The 26329-nt window shown below is 53.5% G+C and overlaps 10 protein-coding genes across 10 annotated transcripts; 3 read left to right on the forward strand and 7 right to left on the reverse strand.

The window, feature by feature from the left end:
- Positions 1-2821: 2821 nt before the first annotated feature.
- Positions 2822-4774, reverse strand: nde1 (nuclear distribution protein NudE; the record flags this gene model as incomplete). Its single annotated transcript, XM_025691550.1, has 2 exons — positions 2822-4423; positions 4538-4774. The coding sequence occupies 2 exons, from the start codon at positions 4772-4774 to the stop codon at positions 2822-2824; spliced, it is 1839 nt and encodes a 612-aa protein (XP_025554281.1).
- Positions 4775-5826: 1052 nt separating this feature from the next.
- On the reverse strand, positions 5827-6991 carry BO97DRAFT_338979 (elongation of very long chain fatty acids protein; the record flags this gene model as incomplete). Its single annotated transcript, XM_025691538.1, has 4 exons — positions 5827-6128; positions 6189-6401; positions 6457-6526; positions 6578-6991. 4 exons carry the CDS (start codon positions 6989-6991, stop codon positions 5827-5829), a joined length of 999 nt encoding a protein of 332 aa, XP_025554282.1.
- Positions 6992-8351: 1360 nt separating this feature from the next.
- BO97DRAFT_239994 (uncharacterized protein) lies at positions 8352-8810 on the reverse strand. The gene has a single exon (XM_025690780.1). The coding sequence runs from the start codon at positions 8729-8731 to the stop codon at positions 8459-8461; it is 273 nt and encodes a 90-aa protein (XP_025554283.1). The 5' UTR covers positions 8732-8810; the 3' UTR covers positions 8352-8458.
- A 411-nt stretch (positions 8811-9221) lies between these two features.
- Positions 9222-10619, forward strand: BO97DRAFT_385410 (uncharacterized protein; the record flags this gene model as incomplete). The annotated part of the gene is made up of 1 exon (XM_025693472.1): positions 9222-10619. The coding sequence occupies one exon, from the start codon at positions 9222-9224 to the stop codon at positions 10617-10619; it is 1398 nt and encodes a 465-aa protein (XP_025554284.1).
- A 2305-nt stretch (positions 10620-12924) lies between these two features.
- BO97DRAFT_339317 (cysteine hydrolase family protein) lies at positions 12925-14292 on the forward strand (the record flags this gene model as incomplete). Its single annotated transcript, XM_025691551.1, has 4 exons — positions 12925-13031; positions 13070-13533; positions 13606-13737; positions 13790-14292. The coding sequence occupies 4 exons, from the start codon at positions 12925-12927 to the stop codon at positions 14290-14292; spliced, it is 1206 nt and encodes a 401-aa protein (XP_025554285.1).
- A 462-nt stretch (positions 14293-14754) lies between these two features.
- BO97DRAFT_403755 (TRAPP subunit TRS20) lies at positions 14755-15570 on the reverse strand. The gene is made up of 2 exons (XM_025694804.1): positions 15338-15570; positions 14755-15256 (listed from the first exon to the last, which is right to left on the reverse strand). The coding sequence occupies exons 1-2, from the start codon at positions 15530-15532 to the stop codon at positions 14876-14878; spliced, it is 576 nt and encodes a 191-aa protein (XP_025554286.1). The 5' UTR covers positions 15533-15570; the 3' UTR covers positions 14755-14875.
- A 167-nt stretch (positions 15571-15737) lies between these two features.
- On the forward strand, positions 15738-17260 carry BO97DRAFT_441167 (splicing regulator NSRP1-like domain-containing protein). Its single transcript, XM_025698140.1, has one exon. It carries the CDS (start codon positions 15767-15769, stop codon positions 17189-17191), a length of 1425 nt encoding a protein of 474 aa, XP_025554287.1. The 5' UTR covers positions 15738-15766; the 3' UTR covers positions 17192-17260.
- BO97DRAFT_476115 (Zn(2+) transporter ZRT3) lies at positions 17253-19277 on the reverse strand. Its single transcript, XM_025700455.1, has 3 exons — positions 19122-19277; positions 18920-19050; positions 17253-18867 (listed from the first exon to the last, which is right to left on the reverse strand). The coding sequence occupies exons 1-3, from the start codon at positions 19174-19176 to the stop codon at positions 17605-17607; spliced, it is 1449 nt and encodes a 482-aa protein (XP_025554288.1). The 5' UTR covers positions 19177-19277; the 3' UTR covers positions 17253-17604.
- A 1962-nt stretch (positions 19278-21239) lies between these two features.
- On the reverse strand, positions 21240-24832 carry BO97DRAFT_421926 (uncharacterized protein; the record flags this gene model as incomplete). The annotated part of the gene is made up of 5 exons (XM_025696739.1): positions 21240-22096; positions 22280-23747; positions 23804-24100; positions 24163-24368; positions 24454-24832. 5 exons carry the CDS (start codon positions 24830-24832, stop codon positions 21240-21242), a joined length of 3207 nt encoding a protein of 1068 aa, XP_025554289.1.
- A 725-nt stretch (positions 24833-25557) lies between these two features.
- Positions 25558-26235, reverse strand: BO97DRAFT_421927 (uncharacterized protein; the record flags this gene model as incomplete). The annotated part of the gene is made up of 1 exon (XM_025696740.1): positions 25558-26235. The coding sequence occupies one exon, from the start codon at positions 26233-26235 to the stop codon at positions 25558-25560; it is 678 nt and encodes a 225-aa protein (XP_025554290.1).
- Between the last annotated feature and the right edge of the window lie 94 nt (positions 26236-26329).

Raw genomic sequence — 26329 nt, forward strand, 5'->3', positions numbered from 1 at the left:
TTGGCAGGGCCGTCTAGTTAGTAGCTCGGCAGATCCAAGCTTAATCCATACCTACGGGATTTGTGTCTCTGTGCTTTGCTAGGGCTAGCCAGATAATGAATGATTCATGAGTCAGGGATACCGGTAGGTTGATAGAAAAGATAGAAGCGGTGGTACCTGAGCGACTTGACGACCAGCCCGACCTGACATTGTTGTTCATGTTCAATGCATGTTCAAATTCTGAGAATCTCCACACTGCGCAGAAACTCCCGACGGGGCCGTCCACGGTGAGGTCCATCCCTGCTCTAACCAGATTGGGAGTCTGTTGACGCCCCACCTGCCAGCGCCAATGGGATCGGCAGCAGTTGTCATCGCGTTGGGATCGTGGGAAGTCACGGGACGGCTGGTGGCTTCTCACCAATTTGCATACTCCTTCCACTCAAGTCTAACTACCCAGAAGCATGCTAGAATACTATCGATTATGAGATTAATCAGAGAAACCCTCAAACCCACTTCTATCTCTCATAAATCAAGATATCCACCACAAATCCACCTACACGAATATACCTAACCCGCCAGCCACTGGGTAGCAACTAGCAAACTACACTGCAAGTAGATAGCAACCCCAACCTCTGGATCCAAATCCTGGCCGAGACCGACAACCCCAGCGGGGCGCGAAGCGCAATCCAACCCCTCGGAGACATGGAACCAACGCCACCGCAGTGCCGGGATCGAAGACCGGAAATGCTGATGAGAAAAGAACCTTGAAGAATAAGCCGGCCACCAAGCCAAAGCCAAAGATCCCAGTCGCGATCGCGGAATCGTGATGAACCGCCCAGGAGAAGTTGAACCTCTGGGTTCCGGCGTGGGGCTGGCGCCCGGGCTGGGGCTGCATGCCGATTGGGGCGCAGAGATGAAGTTGAGTTCTTGAAGAATGCTGGGCTTGTAGACTAACTATCTACAGCTGTATACCTACAGTCCTGTAAACTGTCTTGGAAGGGTACCCGTTGTTAGTGCACATCAGCCCAACCTGACCCAATAGCTCCAATATCCGCGTGGAAGAAACTGTACTGTACCAGATCAAGCATAATCATTCCCAAGCTGAGCCTGATGACAGACAAGTGAACCATCCCCCAAAAGTTCAGTTCCAAGTTGTAAGTAAGTTCCCACCCTCGGACTCCGAATCCGCCTCCTCCCGGAGTGTCCAAAAGGAGTCAGTCAGCAACCGACCTCAGCTCCGTGAACCTCAGCCTAAAATGACGGCGATCGGGGTATTATTCATGACCACCATCGAGAATCCTTCAATCCTTCAATCCTTCATACTCGTATTGCACTCCGTAGCCTCGTCTAAGTCCAAGAACCCTCCGAAAGAACTCAAGCCCCTAGTACACTTCGGACGCTAATCCAGATCCAGCCAGGATGTAGTTGGCTCGGGGCCCGGGACCAGACTAGAGCACGAAGCACGAAGCACGAAGCACGAACTGGCCCTAAGATGCTGTGGAATCCGATCGCGCTGCACGAACCTCTCACCTATTACTCAACCACGTGATTGTTTGCGACTAGCTAATCGTTTACGCTGGATTAATTAGTGCGGGTCGTGTGGACTGAGGATTGAAGTTGGGTGTCAGAATGGGATGTTTACTTACGTCTTCTGATCGAGGTGCTTCGTAGGCGAGTTGTGAAGTACTGCACAAGTAATTATCTACCACTCGTGACCTTTGTAGTGATCGCATTTGGCGTGATCGATAGCTCTCTCTCTCTCTATATATATAAATATTGTAGTGGTAGTAAGGCATGCGTTTGAATCTATACGCATCCTCAACAACGCACACACTGTACAGTAGATAATTCCAATAATATTGATCGCTGTGTAACGAGACTACGCAAAATACCATCAAACTCCTCTCCTGACCAATAAGAGCCTCATCTAGCAGCCTTGAGGAAGAAAAAGTAGGACACGAGATGTGGATCATTCAAACATCAGTAGTGGAGCAGAAACCGATAAGCAGGGGGTTCATTGTTGAGTGGTGACGGATGAGGGAACCCATAAGCCAAGTGCAGTGACAGCGGGAAAATATATATACCGGATACATTCCCTCTTCTCCCCATCACATCCTTCCACACAACCTCCTCTTGGAGACCCTGTCATCTGTATTAGACAGAATGAATATCGAGTTAGTCGAGCAGAACGACACTCTGGCTACTAACACCAACACTGCACTACAATCATCCATCCGTCACTGGGTATTATTCTCTAACGCCAAAGGCAATTTACTCAATACACTCAGATACAGACAGCAGACAGCCAAAGAAACAAAGGGGTGCTGAGTGACAGCTTGGACGCCGGCAGTCGGAGTTCGAATGCTCCGCTCCGACAATCAATCCTCAATCCAATCATCCGTCCGTCAATGCGCCAGTCTAGCCCAGTCACATTGCCCACCAAACAACTGTACATGCCGCGCGCCTCGTCATCCCCGTAACATACACTTCACAGCGCATCGCCACGGCGGATTGTCTTGTAAAACAACCTGAACCATAGATCTATGACCCGGCTCAATCAATATCTTCCGGAAGACGCTTTCCAGAAACACTCAATATCTCAACTCAAAAACGTCATTTGCCAAGGGGGGGTAGTCGCACGGAAAGCGAGGAAGAACAAGAGGTCAATGAAAAAAAAAAGGTGCAAGTGAGGGAAAGAATGTTCTCAATGGGGAATAAAGTAGAAGTGGGATCAACACCTGCATAGCGGCCGTGAACTTCGTAAAGCCCCTTAAAATTGTCATTCGGGGATAATGGGTAAAAGGGTATTGAAAGAATAGAATAAGAAAAAGTTATCAGATGCCTAAAAGGTCTCGCCCAGATCACCAACATTGGACTTCGGTTGAGAGTTGGTGCTGGTCCGGAAGCTTCGCGGTGGTGCCGGAATCCCGCTAGGCGTGCGTTTCTTCACCGTCTTCACCGGGTTGGTGGGTGTGGACGGGTTGATAGGTGTGGAAAACGAAGAGGAAAACGAAGAGGAAAACGAAGGGGAAAACGAAGGGAAGCGCATCTCACGAGCCTCGCTGATTTTCGCTCGCACGGACATTTTGAACGCCAAATCCTCATCTTCATCAATGTTGGACATCCCATTTACCTGGCCATTTTGTACCGAAGGGTTGCTGAGTGAGGACCTTGGGCGCCGACTTTCAGTGGTGGGATTGGTCGAAAAATGTCCCAAAGGCGTCTTGGTCCGACTCTGTCGGCTTTCGGGACGTGCCGAGTGATTCGAAGGTGCAACGCTGGGATGGGTGCTCTGGCTGAAAGAACTCGAGTAGCTGGTACGACTGCTGGGTCGACTGTCGCCCTGGGTTCGAGTGCCAAATGATGGTCGCGTGTTATAAGATGACGCCGTGTCGCCTTCACGCACCGACGAGCTGAAACTACTGCCGCTGACCCGTTTCCGTGCCGAGTTCTGGCGCATGGTAATCGTCGAGGAGACTGGGCTGTCACCCACAATAGAACCAGATCGCGACGAGACACGAGACGGCGAATCAGAGGGTGCCGGGAGTTTGGACTTGGCGGAGTGGACTCGCTCCTCAAGCTGCTGCATCTTGCCGATCAGGCCGCGGATCTGATACAGAGATCCCGACTTGGGCAGTGTGGTTGACCGGTCATTGCTGATACTGGCGGACGAGGTGGGGTCATTGGTGCTGATACCTCCGGGCTGGAACGCGCTCGCAAAGGGCAGGGTCGTTGCATTGGGACGAGTGTTATTGGCAGTGAAGGTGGAACCGCGAGTCTTCTTCGGGGTCTTCTTCGAATCATACATCGACCGAGAACCCAGCTGCGCGCCACCACCTGCCTTCTTGAACGGGAATCCGGGGGTGGCGCTGGCAGTCTTGCGCATACTGGTTGGGACAGTGACCGACGCCTCAGACATCGGTGGGGAAGGAGGAGTCGCAGCCACGGTCATAAGAGCATTCTTGATCGGTGGTGTCTGGAACATAGGACTAGACACGGTCGGAGCGCCGAGAGTGCGATCGAAGATCTCGGGTGTCTGCGGTGTGGACGGTGTGCGGTAGATCAACGACGCAGGCTTTCTGCGGCGACCGCCGTTCTGTTCGTGTCGAAGCTTCTCCGAGAGAATCTCAGCTTCGACCCTTTGTTCCGACAATTCATCACGAAGACGCTGGTTCTCGATCCGTAGACTCTCACGCTCCATTTCTCCATTCTTGACCTCTTCTTCAAGTAAGACGCTGCGCTCGATCGCCATGTTGTACTTCTGCTCCAGATCCTCCAGGGATGACGTGGTGTGGCGGGCCTGGCGTTCGTAGTCATCATTCGCTACTTCGATGTCGCGCAATTTCAGTTGCAGGGTGCGGTTGCCATCGCGCAACTTGGTAATCTCTTTCTGCAGCGTGTTCTGAGCCGCGCTGGCCTCCGACTTAGCCTGCTTGTATCTGGACTGCAAGGGGTGGGAGGTCAGTGCCAATGCTCATCATCATCAAGCTCGCCCACGAGGACGTGCTAGAAAGGTAAAATAAAATAAGGGAAGCAGTAAAACTCTAAACTTGCTCACCTTCCAGTCGTCGATCTCGTATCTCAAGTTTTCCAGCCGCTCCTTCAGCTGCCGTTCGCGTTTCTCCGACGCCTCGATGTCCTTTTCCAGCTCGGCCTCCAGTTCGCGGCTGGAAGCCTGGAACTCGGACAGCTCGGCCTCCAGCTGCTCATATTGCGCTTTGTAGTATGTGAGCTGGTCCGACCTCGAGCTAGAACCGCTAGGCCGTGTGGCCGAAGAATCGTTCACGGATGGCATGGTTCCCGCACCAGCAGCTGAGGCCGGCGTAGGAGACGCACGTTCCAGGAGACCACGTCAAAAAGAGACCCAGTGCTGCAGGGGAGGGGGGGTGGGAAATCACTCAATGAGGAGACGTCGAGTGAAGAGAATAAGATGGAAATGAAAAGCGAGAGTCGAGGACATGCAACGGGAGGGCGAAGGGACCACCGTGCGTGAACCGGTGGTGCTGGTGGAGGGGCCGGGCGGTGTCGCAGACAGTCGGGGGAAGACTGCGACGGTGTGGGAGGCGAACGGAGGAAGGAAGGGTCAAAAGGAGACGGGGCCAGAAGCGAGCTGAGAGTGTTGAGACTCTGAGACCGGTGCTGGTCTCAGTGAATTGACTTACCTTGGGTGATTTCCCTCACAGAGGGAAGAATGGGAAGGGGGAGAGGGAGAATGGAAGAAAGCGGGGAAATGAAGAAGAAGGAGAAGGAGAAGGATGTTTTCAGGGCAGAGATAGTTGGGTTGATGGATGGGTGATGCTATCCACAGCCGGGACGGGCGCCAGATTGCTGATTCCGTCCACGGGACAACAACAACCAGTATCGGTAGTGACGGGTAACTTTACGGGGCGGTGTCGCAACTAAGCCGGGTCCGGACTAGTCCTGGTGACGTCGTGGCCTGAGGTGAGTATATCCTTGTTGTTGTTTTCGTCTACTAGTACTGTTTATGATTTATTATGATTTAATCTATCTGCCTGAGACATGCACAAGCGATCATCCATAATCAAAATCACAGGCTGATATTGGTATTGGATATGTCCGAACAATAACAATGCTATCGCTTTTCTATAAAGATACGTGACAATGCCGCTTTCGAAGGAGCCGCAATCAGAAGACGTCCCCTTTTATCATGTGCAAGTCATCTGACAGAGCCATCCCCGACCACCGACACCACCACAGCTCTGTGTTCAGCAAAGAGCCACCCGGTGCTGGGGATGCTAGCAATATCTTCCACGTGGGTAGTTGTTTTTCTGCTGCCACTCAGTCACGTCGTTGATCCATGGCAGCCTGGCAGCCCGGCCCGCATCACTAGACTTTCCGTGCTCGGGCGCCGGCACCAGGAAAACCCGTCTCGATTCGGCTGTCGTGCCCACTGGACATAGCAGCCACAACCAGATGGGGCACCGGATTTGGTGCCTGGTTGATATGTCGCACGGCTATGCGGGCACTAGGCGTCTTGCCGCCTTTCCGATATGTAGCCAGATAGAACAACACAAACAAAACCAAGTACGAGCTGATCACGATGTCTCCGGTGACCGTGGCCAACAGCGATCCGACACAGAAGCCGTATTGAGGGAAATACACGAAGAAGGAGCCGTAGGAGATGAAGCCTGAAGAAGCGCGCTGATCAGTACAATTGTCCTACCCGAATTACGCGGAGGGGCACGAACTCAGTGCAATCACGAACTGGAGGATTTGCCCCCGAGTCACCCATGCCTTCCACCAAATGCGGATACCTCGCGCGGTTTGGAAGTAGTACCAGTACATGACAACATGAACAGCCAGGTTCAGGGTGATTACAACCCAGGATATAGCGGTAGTCCCAATCAATTGAGTGTAGCACAGGAAGACGGTTGCGCCGTGGTGGTAGCAATGAAGGAATGCTGATTTAGTCAGACCAGAGAGGGATGCCCATCTATCGTGGATGGCCGAACTCACTAAGAGGTTTCTTCCTTAGGAACAAGAAGGCTGTGTCCAAGAGCTCGACATACTTGATCAGGTAATTCATCTGTCGGGTCGCGTTAGTACGCCGGTAAGCCGCCACAATGGAACAGCATACATAATATAGTAGAGCCATGGGCTGAGTCCAGCCGCCCTCGCGATTGCAGATCGCAAAGCGCAACCCATTTTTCGCAATCGTCGGTACGAGCTGTTCCAGGAAAAGTCCCAACAGAATGGCACTGATGGTGCTGAGGACGAGATTGTGCAGGAGAAAAAGCGTCTTCAGCCGCAATGGCTCTCTTTCTCTCATCAGCCTCCGTCCTCCCAAGACCACTGTGTAATATAAGACGAGAACTGTTGAGGTTTCCTTCAGCCCAGACAGAGGTGTCTTTCCCTCGACGAACTGGAAATTGCTGGCTGGATACCCAACGACCGCCTCGAATGCATCGTTGAACAGCGGCCACAGACTGATGCCAAAGGGCTGCTCGAGTGAAGGAATAGGAAATGTTTGAAGGGAGGTTGGGGAATTCATCCCTACTGCTATTGAAGCTTCGCTTTAGCTGTGCATGGGGGGAGGGGCATGAAAGTAATGGTGATCGGACGGGCCGGAGATCAACAGCTGGCGTCTCTATGAGAAAATTAAATCAACGACTTAGTAAGTTATAATTGAGACATGGATACTGGCTCGAGAGTTGTGCAACAAGCAAATAATCCGATAGGGCGTGTTGATGTTGACATTCGAGGTTCATGTGACTTTGACGCCTTCCTAAATGAGGACCTTCTTCTGTTGTCGGTGTCGAAACTCGAGCTCCAGAAAACCTTAGTGGTGGGCAGTCTCGTCCTGTACTCTGGACAATGTTCGTCTGTGCTTTCTTTTGACTCCGAGGTGGTTCCATCAAAGCGGTGCTCAGTATCAGAGACGACCTTCTGTTTCCCTGCAGTCTCCATTTCACCGACCACGACCAGCGCCTATACGACAGTAAGTTGGACTTGTGACCAAAATGAAGATGATCATAGGTTGACCTCTAGTTAACCTCAGAGACAGGACGTCGAAGCAGCGGGTGTAATGGCTAAGATTATCTGAGCTTCTCAGGAAAGGCAGTCTACATACCTTCGTCGTACTATTCCAGCACTTTCTATTCCTATTTCCATTAATCACCCTCCTATTCAGCACTTATTACCTCTGCCAAGCAACCATTTATTCTTCTGGTTCACTCCCTTGAGCTTGAAATGCCGAAGACCTCTGTGTCTGAGCTAGTTGACTGATGGAGTCGGGCAATGGAAGGTTTGGTTTCACCTATCCTCTCTATCAACAATCAAAGAGCTAATCAGCTCCCGTAGAGGTCAACTGGGAGTTCGTGTTAGAAGAAGGGCATGATCCCGTGCTTGATGTTTCAGATACTATTGAGCTACTGGAAGTGGTACGTCCGCTAGAGCCAGTAAATCCCTTCATCGTGTCGCCCGCGGCACCGAACTGGCACACTGGATAGATTGACGAAGGTAGTCGAAACAATGGTACACGTGCCAGAGGTCATCTTCGTTTAGCGTGTGATTAGGACCCACGCGATTGGAAAGCAAGACATCGTAATGATGCATAATCATGTACTAGGCTTAACAGTTGATGCTGGGCTCACTTGAACCCCCCCGGAGATTTGTACACTTACCAGGCAATGCAATTAGTTGAAGACCGCTGGAGTAAACACTTGCTTGTCGCCAATTGCAATGGGCTCTGGAAGGTCATATCGCCCAGGCTTTTCAATCGCCACAAAGCCATTACCTTCTAGAGATAGTTGGTGGATGTATTGCGCAGTACAGATGCTTTCGTGTGCGTCAGATGAAGTGGACCTACTTGGCAATAGTGATAGCCACCGCTCACCCACTTCCAAATCGACCGATTAGACTGGTGATGGGAGACAAACTCTTGGCGCGGCCAGAACACGATCTCTTTCGTTGCAACTGTGCATGGAACCTCTGGGTCAGAAAATAGCCTTCCTTTTGGTTATGCTATCTGTTCTGACTCACATTCCGGGACGAGGCTGTTGATCTCTCTTAGAGGGAACTCAGATCTTCTCCGAGATAGACGATAGATCACAATGATATTGATGAGAAGCGATAGTGAAACAATAATCCAAGGGAGCCCTGAGTTGCGGAAAAAAGAGTGTTTCGGTAATAGCTGTTGCCTGTGCTGGCGGGAAGTATCCAAGTCATTCTTCGTTTCAATCCTGGTGTAGCGCACTGTCATTGTGTTGTTTGAGCAATGTTTGACTCTCATTTGAGTTTCCGTTCTAAGGGCTATTTGAGGTCTTAAGGAAGAAAGCCCTCTTTCTTAGATCTTTTTTCTGAACTACTCCATGTTGAAGCTAATGTGAATGGATCTCGGCTCGACCTGCCGGAAGTTGTTTGACGCTTAACTCATCTCGTGCTATAGGACTATAGCAAAACTAGCTAGCCGATAAAGACAGCTTTAACACAAACGCGCGGGGAAAGCCAAGGCTGATCTTTGCCACTGGCCTTCTCTTTTTCTCTGTTCCACCTGAAGTGCGAGAGAATAGCCACCCCCCGTTGCGATGTGTCCTTCACAAAAAAGACCTCGTAGTGATTCAACATGTGCAAAACAAAATCATCTTTTATTGTTACCTGCAGAGATCCGCCTTCTGATTTACAAAGCAGTATTCGACCATCATGCCTGCCCTATCCAACGAAAGCCGATTGCTGTTCAGTGTAAGATCTCGGAGTGCTCCTTACTGATACAGCCAGACCCCATGCGGCATCCCTTATACTTACAAGCCTGCAACCACCCAGAATGCGCGACAACACAGCAAAAGGTCCTCCAATCTGATCAGTACATCGGTCTCGCACCTCGGATCGCATCCCAAGACTACCCTTGTCCGCAAGACCTTGAATGCAATTCTATGAACCTTTCTTTCCTTCTCACCTGCCGTCTCATCTACTATGAAGCCCGCCGTTTACCCTATGCCCGCACTGTATTCTTTACCCAGGAGGTTGGAAGTTTCTCAAACTTCCCTTTTTGTCTATGGCATTGGCAAGTTCAATCACTACGTTATCTTAAAATCCGTGTCCCACCAGAGCAAGGAATGGACACACACCTCGCTGAGTGGAATGAGACCTTCTCGTTGATTAGTCTCGGTTTCCCCAATCTAGCTGCCATTTCTATCCAGATTCATCTCCGATTCCCGATGCAGACGGTACGGGATACATTCTGGGACGGAGGGCTACTTGAGCTCTGCAACTTGAGATGTGTTCAGGGCATGAGGCTCTCTGTTTTCAAGTTTGACTCCACGTGGCCACCAACTGAAGACCCCGACATCTTCTTCGCATACTCTGCTGGCTCATTACCCTCTTTTATGGAAGAGACTAGCGGCAGAGAAAGACGACTTCCAGTCCGCCTATCATCGTTATTGCCACCTGATGAACACATCTGCTTCCGCCGTGCGCGCGACAGACTCAGAGATCAGGTTCGACAAGACGCCTCCATCAGTGAAGAGTGGGCATCACATGACTCTTACCACTCTGGCCAGCTCTTCTTCCGCTTCTCTCCCAATGCCTTCCCGCTCTATGTCCGCCACCTGATCCACGCCCTTCCCCGCCGGTGGCCGCATCGAACACACGCGGATATCCGGCGCGAGGACCGCTTGCATACAAATAAAACAGAGTATGCGTACGTCTATCGCGAGGACCCGTCGTGCCCGGAGCTCCCTCGGCAGCCAATTTTCGGTTTTCAATTCAATCCGAATACGACACTGAAACATAATGACGAATACATTGCACGAGGACTGGCCGCATTGCGGCTGTCGCGCGAGCGACTATCCCGCAAGCAGCTTCTGCGTTCTTCTCCTCCTTCCTCTTCTTCTTCCGGTTTATCTAATTCTTGTTCTACGGGTCGGCAACGAGACGAGAATGATACTCGACCATCATTACCATTGCCTGGAAACCAGGGGCAAGGCGAGCCTCGCTATCCAAGATATGACGTTTTGTCATCAGCTCGTCAACGCCGGGCGAGTCCAGTTGTCCCAGAGGTTCCGCATAGTCGTAGAGAAGTGACCCCAGCAGAGAATGAAAAACCGGGCGATTGGAGACGGCGACTCACGGAGGAGGCGTTTGCGCCATTTATTGAATCGCTTCATATGGCACTCTCATAAGGGGTGAAGATTGTCAGCGGGCCATCATTGCTGATCAGATATCAAGGCAATGACTTCATTTCGCCTGGGAATGATGATCAGATGCCGAATTTTGTGCTGGAGCCATGGACGCGCTTCTCAGAGCTCGTGATTTCTTTATTTCCTTGGGTAAACTAACATCTGAATCTATCCACACTCGCTTGAGGGCATTGCGCAAGGGTGAGGCAGGTTGGTCTTATACATCCATCGTACACGCAAACAGTCTTAACCCCGAGCTATGACAACAATATTACCTGCACAGCCATGAGAAACTTTATATATATCGTAGCCAGATATTACTGTACGCGATTTGAGGCCTCAGGGGTGGGCTATCTGGAACGTGTTCTTAAATTCTTGGTGGTTCTGAAGGTTTTAACTAAGTTCTCAAGGCGGGCAACGCGCTTCGTGAATCGCCTCGGATCACGGGTGGGCTGGATTACTTAGGAACGCCGACAATCACCATCCTTTCTCCTATGAAGATGAAATTTATGTAGAGAAATCTTTCAGCAATATGATGAAGTTCTGTAGCTAGGCTTTGTCAGAATTAACCCGTGAGTACCCGGGTAGGATCAGACCCGGGCCCTTTCTTTGGCAGATAATGACTGAGCCTGGTGGTTGAGTATGGGTATACTCCTCGACCCCATTGGCTTTTGAAGTGGGTAACTCATGGGTCAAACCCAGGCTGATACAGGAAAAGATTAGAGCAAATCTCGTGATTTGCATACTGTTGCTGCTCCATCTGCGCAGGTCGTTGTGCAGGATCAGTTCTCTTCTTCTTCGGCTGTCCCTGCTGCTTCGTCGGTAAGATGGCCATCTTTCGCTTGTTCTTCCCCGAGATTTCCGAGATATAACAACCACGGGTAATGATTTTGCTAGCTGCTGGCTGCTGTATTGCCCGGATTTAAGGCCCTGGATACACGACCCGCGTGTGTGTGTACTAGCGCCTCACTTGAATCTGCACAAACGCCATCGTCATGGACACCATCATCATCCGTAGGGGAACCTGCTGACGCGGGGTAAGGGAGACGTCGAAGAATAAGAGGGAAGTAGACCACGAAAGCAAGAAAAGTATAGCAAGATGATTCATAATCCCAGGCAAGAATTCGAGTAAGAACTATCAGAGCCCTTACGGAGAGATTTTACCCCAATACCCCCCCTAAGGTGGGAGGTCTGGTGCATCAGGTCCAAGAGGTTAAAGTTCGTTTTAGGGACTGATAGTGCAAATAGTCTTGTGAGATGCTATGCAGCTATGCCGTCTGTATTCCACAATCTAGCTGGTTTCTGCGCCCTGTTTCAATAGTGAGACTTGGTTGTCTTGTAGTAGTTTACTTGATCAGTGGTCTAGGTTTGAGCATGGTGTATTATGTGCTATGGACCAACCCTGGACATCCTATACTAAAAGAATCGAGATCAGCAAGTATAGACTCGGTTTTACATAGCTTTCAAATAGGTATAGTTATTAGATGAAAATCCCAGTGAGAACTTGGAATAATAGTTGAAATTCTCTTGGAATTTCATCTTCAGAGTAATCTCAAATCAATTAAAGAGCGTTTTAATGTATAGTTTGATACTTGCCCTAAACTCTAGGTCACTCAATAAGCTAAAATCAGTGCCAAGTCACCGCTAAAGCAGAAAGAAGAAATAACTTGATTTCCACGGGATTTCAGTTCGGTAGGAACAGTGGTTATAGTAGTAGTTGATGTTTGTTGTGGTGATAAGTCAGCGGAGAGTAGTCATGTGATGTGGCCGTGGAGAGACACACCCGTGACACCTGACACACACACACACACACCACACACACACCCACACACCTCTCTTCACTCTTCCCGCCGAGTGTCTTTTCATGGAGCCAGCCGTGCTCCTAATAAGGCTACTGATACCTCCGAAACAGAAAGCCTAAATCTATCACCCATCCAAAAGGAAAACTGGTTTTCGGGACAAGGGATAGTTCCCCCCACGTGTGACCCCAGATTCCAGTACGTACCCGCCCTCTTTTGCCTTGTTGTGTTGGAACTTGGAAGATCCCACCGGAACATGACCTCCTGATAAGACACCACTGGTTACACTATATCCACGCACAAAACCCCTCGGGTGCTCATCGTCGTGGGGACATTGCTTCCACGCACTCGCTTCGGTCGAGGAAGCGGATAGATCAATGCGCCTACGGTCTTTTGGTCTTTTTGTTTCATGTACCCCGGCGTATCTTCATTCCTCGTATGACGACATCCGATTGCATGGGGGTGATACTAATGGGCAATGCTAGACCACCACCACCGCGCCTGTCACCATGGCAGATCCCACGGATCTGAACTTGGACGCGCCGAGCGATCTCCAAGACATCCCAGAGATGTCGATGCAATTGCTCCCTCCCCCCGAAGGGACATATCCCGACAAGTAAGTAAGCCTCGTCTCTCTGTGCCCTCCGCAGCGAGCGGAATCGCTCACGTGTGGTGCAACTTCCACTCCACCAGAGCGACCTTACTGGCAGCCGTGTCGGCGCACGGCAAAGCGCATGGGTACAATATCGTAGTCAAGTCGTCGAGTACGCCCACGGACAAGAAACCCGGGCGAACCGCCAAGGTCTGGCTCCGGTGTGATCGCGGCGGCCACTACCGTCCGCGGAATGGTCTCACGGAGGAGACCAGGAAGCGGCGGCGAACGTCGCGGCTGATGGACTGCCCGTTCATGCTAGTTGCAGCTGGAACTCCTGGCATCTGGACGCTGACGGTCCTGAACCCCACGCACAACCACGGCCCGATTGTCGAGAAACCCCGACAGGTGCCTCATCATAAGGTGCGCAAGGGTCAGATTGCGGCCGTACCGTACGATTGGCCGCACGATGCCACCTTGACCCCCTATACCACGGCGTTAGTAATCATCGACATGCAGAAGGACTGTGTGTAATTTCCCTCTGCCTGTGTGGGTCTTTTGGAGTGGACGATCGAGGACTAATCTCTTCCCCGCGCAGTCTGTTCCCCGGGTGGATACATGGAGTACCAGGGCTATGACATCTCCGCTAATCAGGCGCTAATCCCGAGACTCCAACATCTCTTGAACGCCTTCCGTGCGGCCGGGTTCCCCATCTACCACACCCGCGAAGGTACTGACCCCCATCCCTGCACTATAACCCTGGTCACTGACTTTCCAATCAGGCCATCGCCCCGACTTGTCGACTCTGTCAAGCCGCGAGACCTACCGATCCCGGAATAATGCCTCCGGGCTGGGGATCGGGTCGCCTGGCCCGCTGGGCCGGCTGCTGATCCGCGGCGAGGTCGGCCATGACACGGTGGACGAGCTGTATCCCATCCCTGGGGAACCTGTGATCGACAAGCCCGGGAAGGGGGCATTCGCGCATACGGATTTCGAGCTCATTCTGCGCAACCGCGGGATCAAGAACCTGGTGATCGCCGGCGTGACGACAGACGTGTGCGTGGCCACGACCATGCGTGAGGCCAACGACCGGGGGTTCGACTGCGTGGTCCTCGAGGACGGCACGGCGGCCAGCGAGCCGTCGCTGCACGTGAGCACGATCGAGTCGGTCAAGATGGAGGGAGGCATCTTTGGGGCGGTGACCAAGCTGGAGGATGTCGTGCATGCCGTGGAGAATTTCAAGGCCGTGACTGTGAAGAAGCTGGCTCCGCAGATGGCAGTCTAGCCGGTGCATTGATTTTGGTTTGCTATTGCTTCTGGGTTTCTTGATGTGATTCACAGCCCGAGGTATGCACTTGCTGGGGCGGAATAGAGGCGTTCGATCGGGCATCTCTGGGATTATTGATTGATTGTTGCTAGCAATAACGACGAATACGACCACGATTTATGATGCGCATCAACAGCACGTAGCGCTACTGTAGAATAGAGAAAGATATACTGGCAAGCAAAGCAGCCCTGGTATCATCAACATGAAACAAACAAACAATAGAAAATCAGCAAACCCCAACGCCAGCACCCATTACAACCACTCAACTCCTCCTCACTACCCCTAATAAATAACCCCTCTTAACCCTCTATACTAGAGAAGGGGGGTCCGGGGGTTCTCTTCAGCTCCCTGGTCTACCTCAATCCTAATACCAGAAGGAGTGTCTATCCGGGGGAGAACCCCCGGACCCCCCTTCTCTTCAGCTCCCTGGCCCACCTCAATCTAACACCAGAGTAAGAGTGTATCCGGGGGAGAACCCCCGGACCCCCCTTTCTTTCAACTTCCTGGCCCACCACAATCTAATACCACAGAGAGAGAAGGATTAAAGCCATTTGCGCCCAGCAGCCGTGACCCTGGACCGAAAGACAGAGCTACGAATCTCCATCCCCTGCCGATAAAACGGACTCATAACCGTCTTCACATAATTCTCATACACCTCGCCCATAAACTGGCGCACCGCCTCCTCAGTCTGCGGACTGGTGGGGTTCGCCGCAACCGACGAGGCCGACGCGCGCGACGACCCGCCGCCGAGCGCGGAAGCCGAGAACGAGCCGCCCAGGATCGACCCCGAGGTCCCCGAGGCAGAGGCAGCGGTGCTGGGCAGTTGCGGCGGTTGGTGCAGGAGCAGGAAGCGCGCGCCCGAGGGCGTCAGGAAGGCGGAGATGTATGCTGAGGCGGGCGGATAGGTGTCGATGTGTTTGAGGTACCTTTTGGCGGCCCCCCCCACCTCCGGGGTGTTTGTTAGCATCTGGGGGTTCAACTGGGCGAGGAAACAAGGGGAAAGGTACATATTCCCGTTCATCCACTGCGCTTCCTCGACCATGTCCAGACTCGAGTGGATGATGAATTGGTTCATGTACTGCGCTGTATCTGGGAAGCGGAAGCGGGCGATGCCGTCGCCGCCGGATTTGGAGGTGCCGAAGGCGATGTTGAACAACGGGACGTCCGTGGGCGAGAGGATGGTGAAGTAGTAGGACATTTTGACGGTCCCTTGGTCCCTTTCCAATGCAATCGATTGTTGGTGTTGTCGGAGAAGAGAGTACAGCTCCGCCGGTACGGTCTCCGTGGGGGAGGGAGGGAGGGATGGATCACGTGGTGATAAGCTTTCGTAGGACACCACGTGACCGGCATCATCATCTATCAATCATCCATCGCAATCCGCAACATTTACAACCCTCGATACTTCACTTCTTACACAAGAAACAAACACAAAATGGCCCCCTTCGGCATCAACCTCTCCAACAAATCTAGAGCCCCAGGCGGCAGCAGCGGCGCTGCAAGCAGCAACAAGCGCAAAAAACCAATCTTCTCGACCTCAGACTCAGAAGACGACACCACGAACCCCAACACAACAAACAGCGCACCCTCAAAAGCCATAGAGATCACGACCCTAGGCGGACTAGACGATACTCCCGCAAACGAAGAAGAAAGCAATAACCTGCGACCCACAAAACGCCGCCTCGCACCGCCGGGAACAAACCCCGCGCAAGCCCCAGGCAACAACAAATCGATAAAACCGCTCTCGAAAACCTCCATCTTCGCCAACGACTCCGACTCCGAAACCGAACAAAACCAACCGGCCCCCAAAACCTACGGCCTCAACACAACCAAAACCACCTCGAAACCCAAACCCACGGAAACAGAATACACAAACCTCTCCACCCAACACAGCAGCCGAAAACACCAAACCGCAGCCGAAACCGTCGACCCCTCGATCTACTCCTACGACAGCATCTACGACACGCTCCACAGCAAACCGGCACAAAAATCCACAGCGGAGAATCATCACGATGCTGCAGCCCCCGAAGTCCCAAAATACATGACCGCGCTGCTCCGGAGCGCGGAGATCCGGAAACGGGATCAGCTGCGCGCGCGGGATCGGCAATTGGCCAAGGAGCGCGAGGCGGAGGGGGATGATTTTGCAGACAAGGAAAAGTTCGTGACGGCGGCGTATAAGGCGCAGCAGGCGGAGTTGAGGCGGATTGAAGAGGAGGAGGCGGCGCGGGAGGCAAGGGAGGAGGAAGACAGACGCAAGAATGGCGGGAAGGGAATGGTGGGTTTTTACCGTGAGATGTTGGCACGCGGTGAGGAGAGGCATGCTGCTGTTGTGAGGGCGGCGGAGGAGGCTGCGGCTGCGGCTGTTACGTTGGGTGGGCAGGGTGAGGGTGAGGGTGCTCCTGGGACAGAAAAGGCAGAAGGAGGAGAGGAAGAAGAAAAGTCAGAGGCGCAGGTCGCGGCTGAGCTCAATGCGCGCGGTGCGCATGTTGCTGTAAATGATGATGGGCAGGTCGTCGATAAGCGGCAGCTCCTGTCCGCTGGGTTGAATGTCGCGCCTAAGCCGAAGAGTACCGCGCAAAGTGGTGTGGCCACCTCGTCGAGAGCGGCGCCCTCGAGGTTCGGCGCGAATAGGGCAGGCCCCGACCGCGGGGGCCAGCGCGCGAGACAGACGGAGATGATCGCCTCGCAGCTGGAGGAGCGGGCGCGGCAGGAAGAGGAGGCCGAGGCGGCGCGGCAGAAGGAGATCGCCGAACGCAGTCGCAGCCTCAAAAGCCAGGGCGATGTCTCGAGTGCGCGCGAGAGATACCTGGCCAGAAAGAGGGAACGCGAAGCCGCGGCTGCCCAAGGGAAAGCCTCCTAATCGATTTATCTACTGGATCTATAGTGTGTGGCCTTTTGTTGACCTGTACAATATAATGATAGGGAACCCATTCGATGCTCGTATCTCGTATAGCAACTTATACTATATACTGTACGTCTCATCTACTAATCAGACACAATCATGAGCAATCAATCATGACAATCATCACGCCATTCACAATCATCAAAAACGCAAAAGCCAAACTCCGCTGAATGCTATCTCTGAGGGAACTCTGTCTAGTATATAAAGAGCAAGAAGAATGCAAGCCGCTTTTCGACCATCAGCCTAAGAATCAACGCCAATCAGACCGTGGCGGAATCGATACGGCGAGGAATAAGAATGTTAAAATGCAAGCCGCGTTTCCGCATCCGGTCATCCCTTGAATGAACGCCCACCCACCACTGAGAGACAGGTCAAGCCGTCAGCGCAAAGCTCAGACCCATCAGGACCATGCCCCCAATAGCGAACCCAGTGCACATCCCGCGGTGATGCGTCAAGGTCAACCCCTCGCTGAAGAGCTGCAGAGCCACCGAAGTCATCACTCCGGCGGTGGCGGCGAACATGCCCCCGTAGACACCCCACGACAGACCGGCAGCATCGTCGCCGTTGGCCCGGCGGGTGGCCCAGATCCAGAGGGCGGCGAGTCCCGCGCCAGCCGGCTGGCTGATGCCGCCCAGCAGACTGGACCAGAACATGGCCCAGCCGCGCGAGTGCAGAGCGAGATAGAGGGGCAAAGCCATGGCGAAGCCCTCGCTGATGTTGTGGATGAAGAGCGCCAGGAAGACGGTTAATCCTAGGGTCGGGCTTGCGTGGTTGGTCGCGTATGTGATGAACCCCTCGGGCAGCTTGTGCAGGGCGATGGCGACGGACGTCTGCAGGCCGATCGACAAGAACGCGTTCTGGGGCACATGGTGGTGATGTTGTTGCGTAGCTGTCGTCGATACGGAAGGCTTGCGAGGGACGTCGTCTTCCGCCGGTTGGCACGGCTCGTCCAGCAGGCTGGTGCGCGACGAGGAGGAACTGGCCTCATGGTGGTGATGCCGGTGGTGCGGTAGACCCGACTCGAGATCGTTAGGCTGAGCGGAATCGACGACGTGGACGGTGATACTGCGCGGTTGGTGGAGCTGTGGCCGCACCAGCTCGTCGGTTTCGCCTACATCCGACACCTCTGGAGTCGACAGGAGGGTCTTGGTGCATTCGTGCCCGCACGCCTGCGAAAACCCGAAACAAGGCCCGTTCTCATCGCATTGAGCTTTGACACCCACGATCCGACTGAAGCGCCGCGTCAGGCGATCCCGCAACGATTCCCGCCGCTGAAGGGCTGGTTGGGTGGGAAAGTTCGCGCCGGGGAGGGTCATCGTTGCCGGGGAGGATTTGAACGAGCGGGACAGAAGGGGCGTGCGCTCATTCCAGGTGTGTGAGCCATCAGGATGTTCATGATGATGTTCGTCGTGTTCATGGTGGTGGTCGAGTTTCGAATGCGGTTCGTGGGTATGGGCGCAATCGACGACGTGGGAGGGGATGTACCGGTGCAAGAGTGCAGAGGCAAACCGAATGACGACGACACCGATGAGGAAGAGCCCGATGAGCACATATGCCGCACTAGAAGGGGACCAGCCGGCGCGGATGAGGTAGTTATGCGATGTAGGAAGCATGCTATAGAGAGAAGTGAAAAGCTGGGACCATTAGTCAATGCGTGCAGCGAAAAGGGGTTCAGGGCGGCAATACCATAACACCTGCACTCAGGCAGAGCGAAGCTGACAGGAATGCATTGTTGTGGACTATCTGGAAGTCCTTCCGACGCGATACATATCGCAGCAGGATGTCGACACAGATGACAGCCGACCCCAGGACGCAGGCTAAAGGTGATCAATCAATCCTGATTAGCTTGGGAGGAAAATTTCGGGATGGATTTGGTGGTCAAACCTACCCGCGCCAGAAACGGCACTCATGACCCAGCCCCGGAGGTCATTGCTGGCAGCCATGATGCGGGGTGGGAGAAAGGGGGAGGGAGATCGACAAAGAGATGGAGACGAAGTGGAGGAGGAAGTGAGGAGAAATTATGAAAGAGAAGGATAGATTTTGGGGGAGGGGGCGATTGGGGGATGCGGAGGGCGGAATGAAAAGGCTAAATAACGAATGATATCATGTCACGCGGTGGGCGATTAGATAAGAGATGGGGACCTTGGAAGCCCTACTTTCTCCTACGGTCCTCTCTATCCCAAATGAACAGACAAGCAGACAAAACAACTATGCAGCATGCAATCAATCTATTCTTGAGTTTGCCTCCAGACGTGATCCAATAGAAGAAAAATGTGTCCACCATGTTGACCACAATGGACACCGCCAAAAGCCCTAGATCCCTCCATCCCATCTATCTCCTACGTCTAGACATTCCCAATCCCCGCAAGATTGCACTGGTCTGTGTCACCGGGCAGAAGATACATTCACCGCTAGTCGAATCCGGATTTAGAACTAGGCCACCCCCTGTGCTGACAATGTAGTCCTCCAAGTAAGCACCACACGTCCTGGCGGAGTTCTTGTTGTACCCCTGCTGCTGTTGCTGCGGCAAGATGATCCGTAGCAGATCGAGCGGTAGGTGGCCAGCTGTAACTGATCCAGGCCTGAGGGTGTAAATTGATGGTCGTCCTGCCACTGGGTACAGTGGTTTTTGTCTTTGCGTGCAGCAGCCTAACACTTAACTGTTTGACCCTCCGGGCTGGTTTTCCAGACATCCGCCCAATAATTATTCACTGACGGAGACTCTGGAGAGATATTGGTAGTTTCGAGGAGCCATTAAGCCGGGTTCTCACCTTCTTCGGGGTTGCGGGGCCCCGGCTTGCGTAAAACAACTGTTGCTGAAGAGCTGCCCATCAGATCCCCGAAATACAGCTATGGATGGCTTATCACAAGCCAACGCTGGAACCCAGAGCTTGCATTTTATTAATCTCGGGTGAAAAGAGCCTGGAAGGCTGCATTACGGCTCAGTAGGCGAAGGTAAGCTGACTGAAATTCAGGTTGACGTTGCTTTGAATCACCCCACCCATTCCTACCCTGGTTTTCCCCAGCTCGTTGTGTTCTATCGTCGAGTGACACGGCAAGGCATTCCATCGGCGGAATGCGCTCCCATTCTGTGTACTGATCCTGGAAGTCAAACTCGCGGAGTGCAAGGACCAGGGTGACCTTGTGTCAAGCAGGGCCAGCGGCTGGCCGATAAAGGGGATCTCCCTGGCGCGACAAGCCAACGCTCAGGGATAAAAGCGTGAGGGCCAGATAAGAACGCCGAATGAACCGGAAGACAGGTACTTGTCGAAAGTCAGAGCTAGATTCTTCTAACCAAAATATTGCAACGTCTGTCTAAAAACTTCATCTGCCTTGGTGAGAGATACCCCTTCTCAAAGACACCATGGACTATAGTTCATCCTGATTTCTAGCTAAAATAGGAGAGAATGACAGGTGACTCCCCTAGATCCGTATCCTGCCAAGTCCACTGCTTTACGAACATCAAGGGCGATGACCGTTCACTCAGAGCTATCAAGAGGACACTTAATGAATCGAGTCGCATAGCAGTTATCTTCGAAAATAAAAAGGTTGGTCCTAGGTAGGACTTCAGTGAAGAGGAAGGAAACCTGGGTTTTTGAACCCACGGCAAGCTATATACTGCCAAGGCTTAAAGCAAAGTCACTTCGATCATGTTCCCTCCTCGAGAAATCATTCAGTAAAAAATCGTGTAGATACCAAGCTACGGGCTAAAAATTCGCTGACCCTGCTGAAGAACGTCTCAAGCCCGACACATACCTATGTACCCCCCTGCAACCTCACCTATCTCTACCCGTTTTCTCAAGGAAAGAAGATTCGGTGTCAATCTTTCCTTTCTTCTAATTCGAGTTTACAAACCCTCATCATCCCTAATTATGGTAGTGTGAGCGAGTTTTTTTCTTTTGTATGTCCAGCCCAAAGAAGTATCGAATATTGCACGGAAAAGATGGAAAACCAAAAAAAAAAAAAAAAAAAAACCTTCAGCTTCACTCATTTTACCTGAATCACACTAACTCGGTTTTCGCCGCGTCAGCCAATACATGCCAAAGGTCCCGGCGATGTTCGCCGCGACATACACGGCGAAGAGGCCCAGATCTCTCCATCGCATGCTGACATCGACCCCCATCTCCGCCAGCACGGTGTTCATGTCCGTCACGGCGCAGAAGACGCAATCCTCGCCGGCAATAGCTGTGGCGTTGAGGTTCAGGACCTGGCCACCCGTTCGCTGGATGTACGGGGCCAAGTAGGTGCCGCACGAGGCTGTGGACAGGTTCTGTGTGGTGGGCCACGAAATCCGGAGGAGGTCGACGGAGGCGCAGCGCAAGAGGGCATTAGCGACTGCGGCACTGATCATGCCGCCCATGAGGTACGTGACGGGACTGACGCGGTACAGGAAGATCCAGAAGCGAGGTAGGGCGGCGGGCTGGACGAGGATGCCGCAAAAGAGAAGACATAGGGTAAAGAGAAGGTTGGCGATGTTGACGGCGGTAAGCACGTCGTGCAGGCCAGCAGCAATGGCCTGGGAGAGAGTGGCGGAGAAGATGAAGAAGAGCCAGAGGAGGAGGAAGATCAGACCCGCGCGGGAGGACATGCCCACGCTATTGGCGTTGTTGTCCTGCAGACCGTTTCGCCAAAATCCTGTGGGATAGTACCAGGCCACAAAGACGGGGATCGCTGCCAGAGACTGCCAGACCAACTCTACGATTAGGTTGGCCGCCACGAAGACGGGCCAGCTGTAGGTTTTGGACTGTCGCTCGCGAGCTTCAAAAGCCGCGCGGTTATCGAGGAAGCGCGGGATTATCTGTTGGTCGACCGTGTTGAAGAGGATGGTGAGGAGGAAACAGGAGAAGAGGAAGCTGGTCAGGCCTTGCACGGTGTGGTTTAGCATCCAGAAGGAAAGGCCGTTAAAGAGGCCCTGTGGCGCGGTTTATCCGATGTTAGATTGATGAAGGAATCGCAAGGTAGGGAAGGGTAGACTCACCGCACCGACACAGAGCGCCATTTTGGATCAGAGATAGATCGGCTCACGCCAATAATCCTGGAACATACGGTAGGTGACGAGCCACAGCTGCGTGAGGCCCGGGGCGGCATATTCATAGTCCTCCTGGGCTGTGTTTGGGGACGGCGATGGTACGTAGTCACCGGTCATTCGCGTCGTCTGCATCAATTTGATCTCGCGCTTGACGGTCTCAGCCTCCGGGCTAGTGTCCCAGACTTCGGCCCAGCTGCTGCCCGAAGCCGAGGCCGTCGGCGAAGAAGCCGTGACATTCAGGATCCATTCGGCCGGATTCTCGCTCTCGTCCGGCATGCGGCAGGCCCCAGACCGACTGAAATAATCGATCAAGGTCGATGCAGACGGGCCCAGGTCCCCGAAATACAAGGTCTTGCCCTCCTGTAAGAGCAGTAGGCGGTCGAACATCTGGAAGAGCTCAGCCGAAGGCTGATGGACAGTACACAGAATAGCCTGCCCCTTATCTGAGAGCTGCCGGAGTAAAGTGCAGATCGACCAGGCGGTTTGACTGTCGAGGCCCGAGGTTGGCTCATCGAGGAACAGCAGCTCAGGGCGCGCCGCCATCTCCACTGCAATCGTCAACCGCTTGCGTTGCTCAATGTTCAAGCCCTTTCCGGGGACGCCCACCACCGCCTCGGCGTACGGCTCCATCTGCAGCATCTGTAGCACTGTGTCGACATACGCCAGCTTCTCCTGCCGTGATCGATCGCGGGGTTGCCGCAGCAGCGCGCTGAACTCCAAGGCCTCCCGCACAGTCGCTGTGGGGAGGTGGATGTCGGCCTGCTGCACGTAGCCGGTCTTGCGTTGGAAGCAACGATCGCGCAGGCGTTCGTCGATCCGCACCTCGCCGTAGACCATCCCCAGCGATTTACGATTGGCGAGAACATCGAGGAGGGTGGTCTTACCGGCGCCCGTGGAGCCCATCAGAGCCGTCAGGGTTCCCTGTTTCACCCATTCATCCACGCCTTTTAGAATGCGAGTGGGTTCTTTCTTCTTATCGGTCTTTACCTCGTACCCGACGTTGCGCCAGAAGAAGACAGAAGAAAACTGCTTGTCCGCCAGTCCCTGGGCTGTTTGGCGCATCTCCCCTAAAGGCGATGATGACTCGGGACTACTGCTTTTCTCCGTGATCCGTATTGCGTCCTCGGTGCTCTCCTCATCGGCTGGAGCATGGTGACGAGTGGAGGAGAGCTTCGTTCGTCGGAAGAGAAGAATATCTCCCTTGGATCGTTCCGCTTGGATGTATTCCGCCGCCGTCAGATGCACGGCGCAGAATCCAGCCATCAACGCAAATAGAATCCCCAGGTTGCGCCAAAGGTGTTGGATGGAATAGCCATACTTCAGCCGCAGGTACCGATCACCCTCCACCCAGGACTGACCCGCCACGCTGCCGATGGCCGAACAGATCTTTCCATCCAGCGTGCTGCTCTCCGCATCATAGCCGGGTCCAACGGAACCATGGTCGAGCATGCGAACCGTCGATGCTGGAATACGTTGATCATCAGACTCTCATTGGTGTAAGCAATGGGGTTGAAGTACCGGATCCAGCTCAGCCACGGGACCTGATCCGGGGGTGGAATCACGAATCCGGCGTAGATAATGAAATTGAAGATCATGATAGAGACCGGGGCCAGCGACTGGGCGTAGGTGCGCGACAGGGACCCCACCGAGCGGAAGATCATGGACATGTCGAACTGAAAATACAGGGTCTCGGGGGCTTGGTAGATGGTGGTCATGATGGTCGAGCCCCTCGCATTAGCGACAGCCCGCAGCGTCCGCACGACCTTCATTGCAGTGGCACTGTCCAACCCGCGGATGCTGTTATCGCAACACTGGATCGGACACCCACTGAGGAAGGCCTCGGCGATACTCGTCCGTCGTCTCTCCCCCCACTAAGGCCCCCCACGAGCTCACTGCCAACCTGAGTGTGCAAGGCGCGCTCTAGCCCGTAGATAGCCGCCGTCTGGCGACTGATGACCCCCGGCGACTGCTGCTGGCCCAGTGGTCTCATCTCCGCCGCAAAGGCCAGAGTCTCCTCGAGCGTCAGCTTGGGTAAATGGATGTCATCTTCGGCTAGATAAATGGTCTCGCCCCAGTATCGCCGGTGCATTTCATCAAAGGAGGTACCTGAAGGAAGAAGAAAATGTCGTTGAGTTTAGTTCCAATTCGTGCCAGCCTCCTGAGGAGAAGGGACAAGCAGGGGTCAGGTTACCTTCATAAAGGATCCCATTCCCTTCATCATGCTGTACCACTTCCACCCCATGCACATATCCTGCCATCGTCTTCAGGAAGGTCGTGCAACCGCTTTCCGGCCGTCCCAGGACCAGGAGCATCTCCCCAGGTCGTACCAATCCATCCAAGTCTCTTAGGATTGGAACCTTTTGCCGCGGGCCGTGAAAGCCCACCAACGCCTTGAGATAGACGGGGATTAGCTGGAAATAGCTGAGGAAGGTATGCTGAATCGAATTGGCTTCCGTATATCCGTTCACGTTGACCGCGGTGAAGGAGACGCCGCGCCGGATGCGAAAAGGAGGTTGTTCCTGGCGCAGCCAATCTTCCAGAGGATCTGATAAGCGCGCCCGATCGGCCATGTTTGCCATACTCTACTACCAACAAAAGCGATCTGTGATTAAAAATGTGAGAGGAACACACGGGAGAGCGAGAGACGGAGCGAAAAGAGAGAAAAAGAGAAAAGGAGAAAAAGAGATTGGAGATAGGCTTAGCTACAGTACGAGCTACTAACAAGGGAATCGGGGCATGTTTGAAGAGGTTGGTCTCCGTCCAGTACACGGAATGAATCAGGGGGTCGACTAGTCCAGGCGAGGAACAGAAGGGTCAGCACTAAATGGCAAAGCGACAGGGAACAATTCCAGTGACAGAGGAGAGAGTTCAGCGGTTTCGCGCGGTTAGCGTGAAGTGTGTGGACGACCAGCAAACCACCCACCCACCATGGTATGTTCAGTACATGTAATTACAGCTCATAAGTGTATGGGCCTTGTAGGGGTTACGATAATTGATCGGACGGTCTGCCATTCATTTAGGATCCATGCAGCATGGGCAGTCACTAAATAAGCTAAGCCTAAGCATGCAACGCCCCCTCTTCCTAAAACCCCCGCCTCGGTCGAATCATGAAGGGGATCTTTTGCTTGGGCTGCTGGGTGCCTAAATCCAAAGGCCGAGGAGTCCATTTCCCAGGTTGAGGTCGGAGTGGACAAATCAAAGTGGGTGATGATGTAGGCCGTGGTGAACAGGATGACACGCTTGGCGTTGATACGCCCGGGACATGCGGAGGCTCCCCCTAATTATAGTGCGGGCGTTAATAATAAGCCAAGAGATTGGAACAGGCAGACGTCCCACCATAAGGGATCCACATGCCTTCCAAGCCTGCCAAGGAAAATAGAGGCCGCCGCGTCGAGGCTTTATCGATCCTGGCGGGAGGAACCTCGGTGTTGGAACTACAACTCGGAGTACTTCGCCGGTGGGGTCCGGACAGCGGATCCTGCGGGTAGCGCAAGAAGCGATCCGCCCAGAAAGTCTGCACAGGATGCGCTCCGTCACTCCCCTCATTCCAGAGCTGTTTGTTCATATGGTTGGCGTAGGAGCTGACCATCACCACCCCATTCTGATCCAGCCACCACCGGCCTACTGTCACGCCCTGATGGGCGGAGCACTGCGTCACGTACGCTTGGACGTAGAGCCGAAGGGTTTCTGCGTAGACGGCCTGCAACAGTGGATTGGCGAGCACTTTGGCTACACCGATCGTGACCTCCTCTTTCCCGCCGGTGGAGGATGGGATGATGGCTCCTTCGTCCCGGAGACTGGCCCGCACGCGATGCAGGAGGATGGGATCGGCGATGATGTAGAGGACGGTCAGCATGGCTAAGGGAACGGCATTGGTGATGGAGGTCCAGATTAGACCAAGATCGGTGGAGGCCAGCGCGGCGTCATCCTGCTCGTCGGCGGCCAGCAGGAACCGCTGCCGCTCGCGCATCATCGCGGACCCCTAACAGGGATCTCCGTCCCCGTCCGCAGCAATAGACGAGTCCTGGAACTGGGCCCACGCCTGCCGGTACCAATTCTGGATCTGC

The sequence above is a fragment of the Aspergillus homomorphus genome (assembly GCF_003184865.1).
Source record: "Aspergillus homomorphus CBS 101889 unplaced genomic scaffold BO97scaffold_6, whole genome shotgun sequence".
NCBI classification, from domain to species: Eukaryota; Fungi; Ascomycota; class Eurotiomycetes; order Eurotiales; family Aspergillaceae; genus Aspergillus; species Aspergillus homomorphus.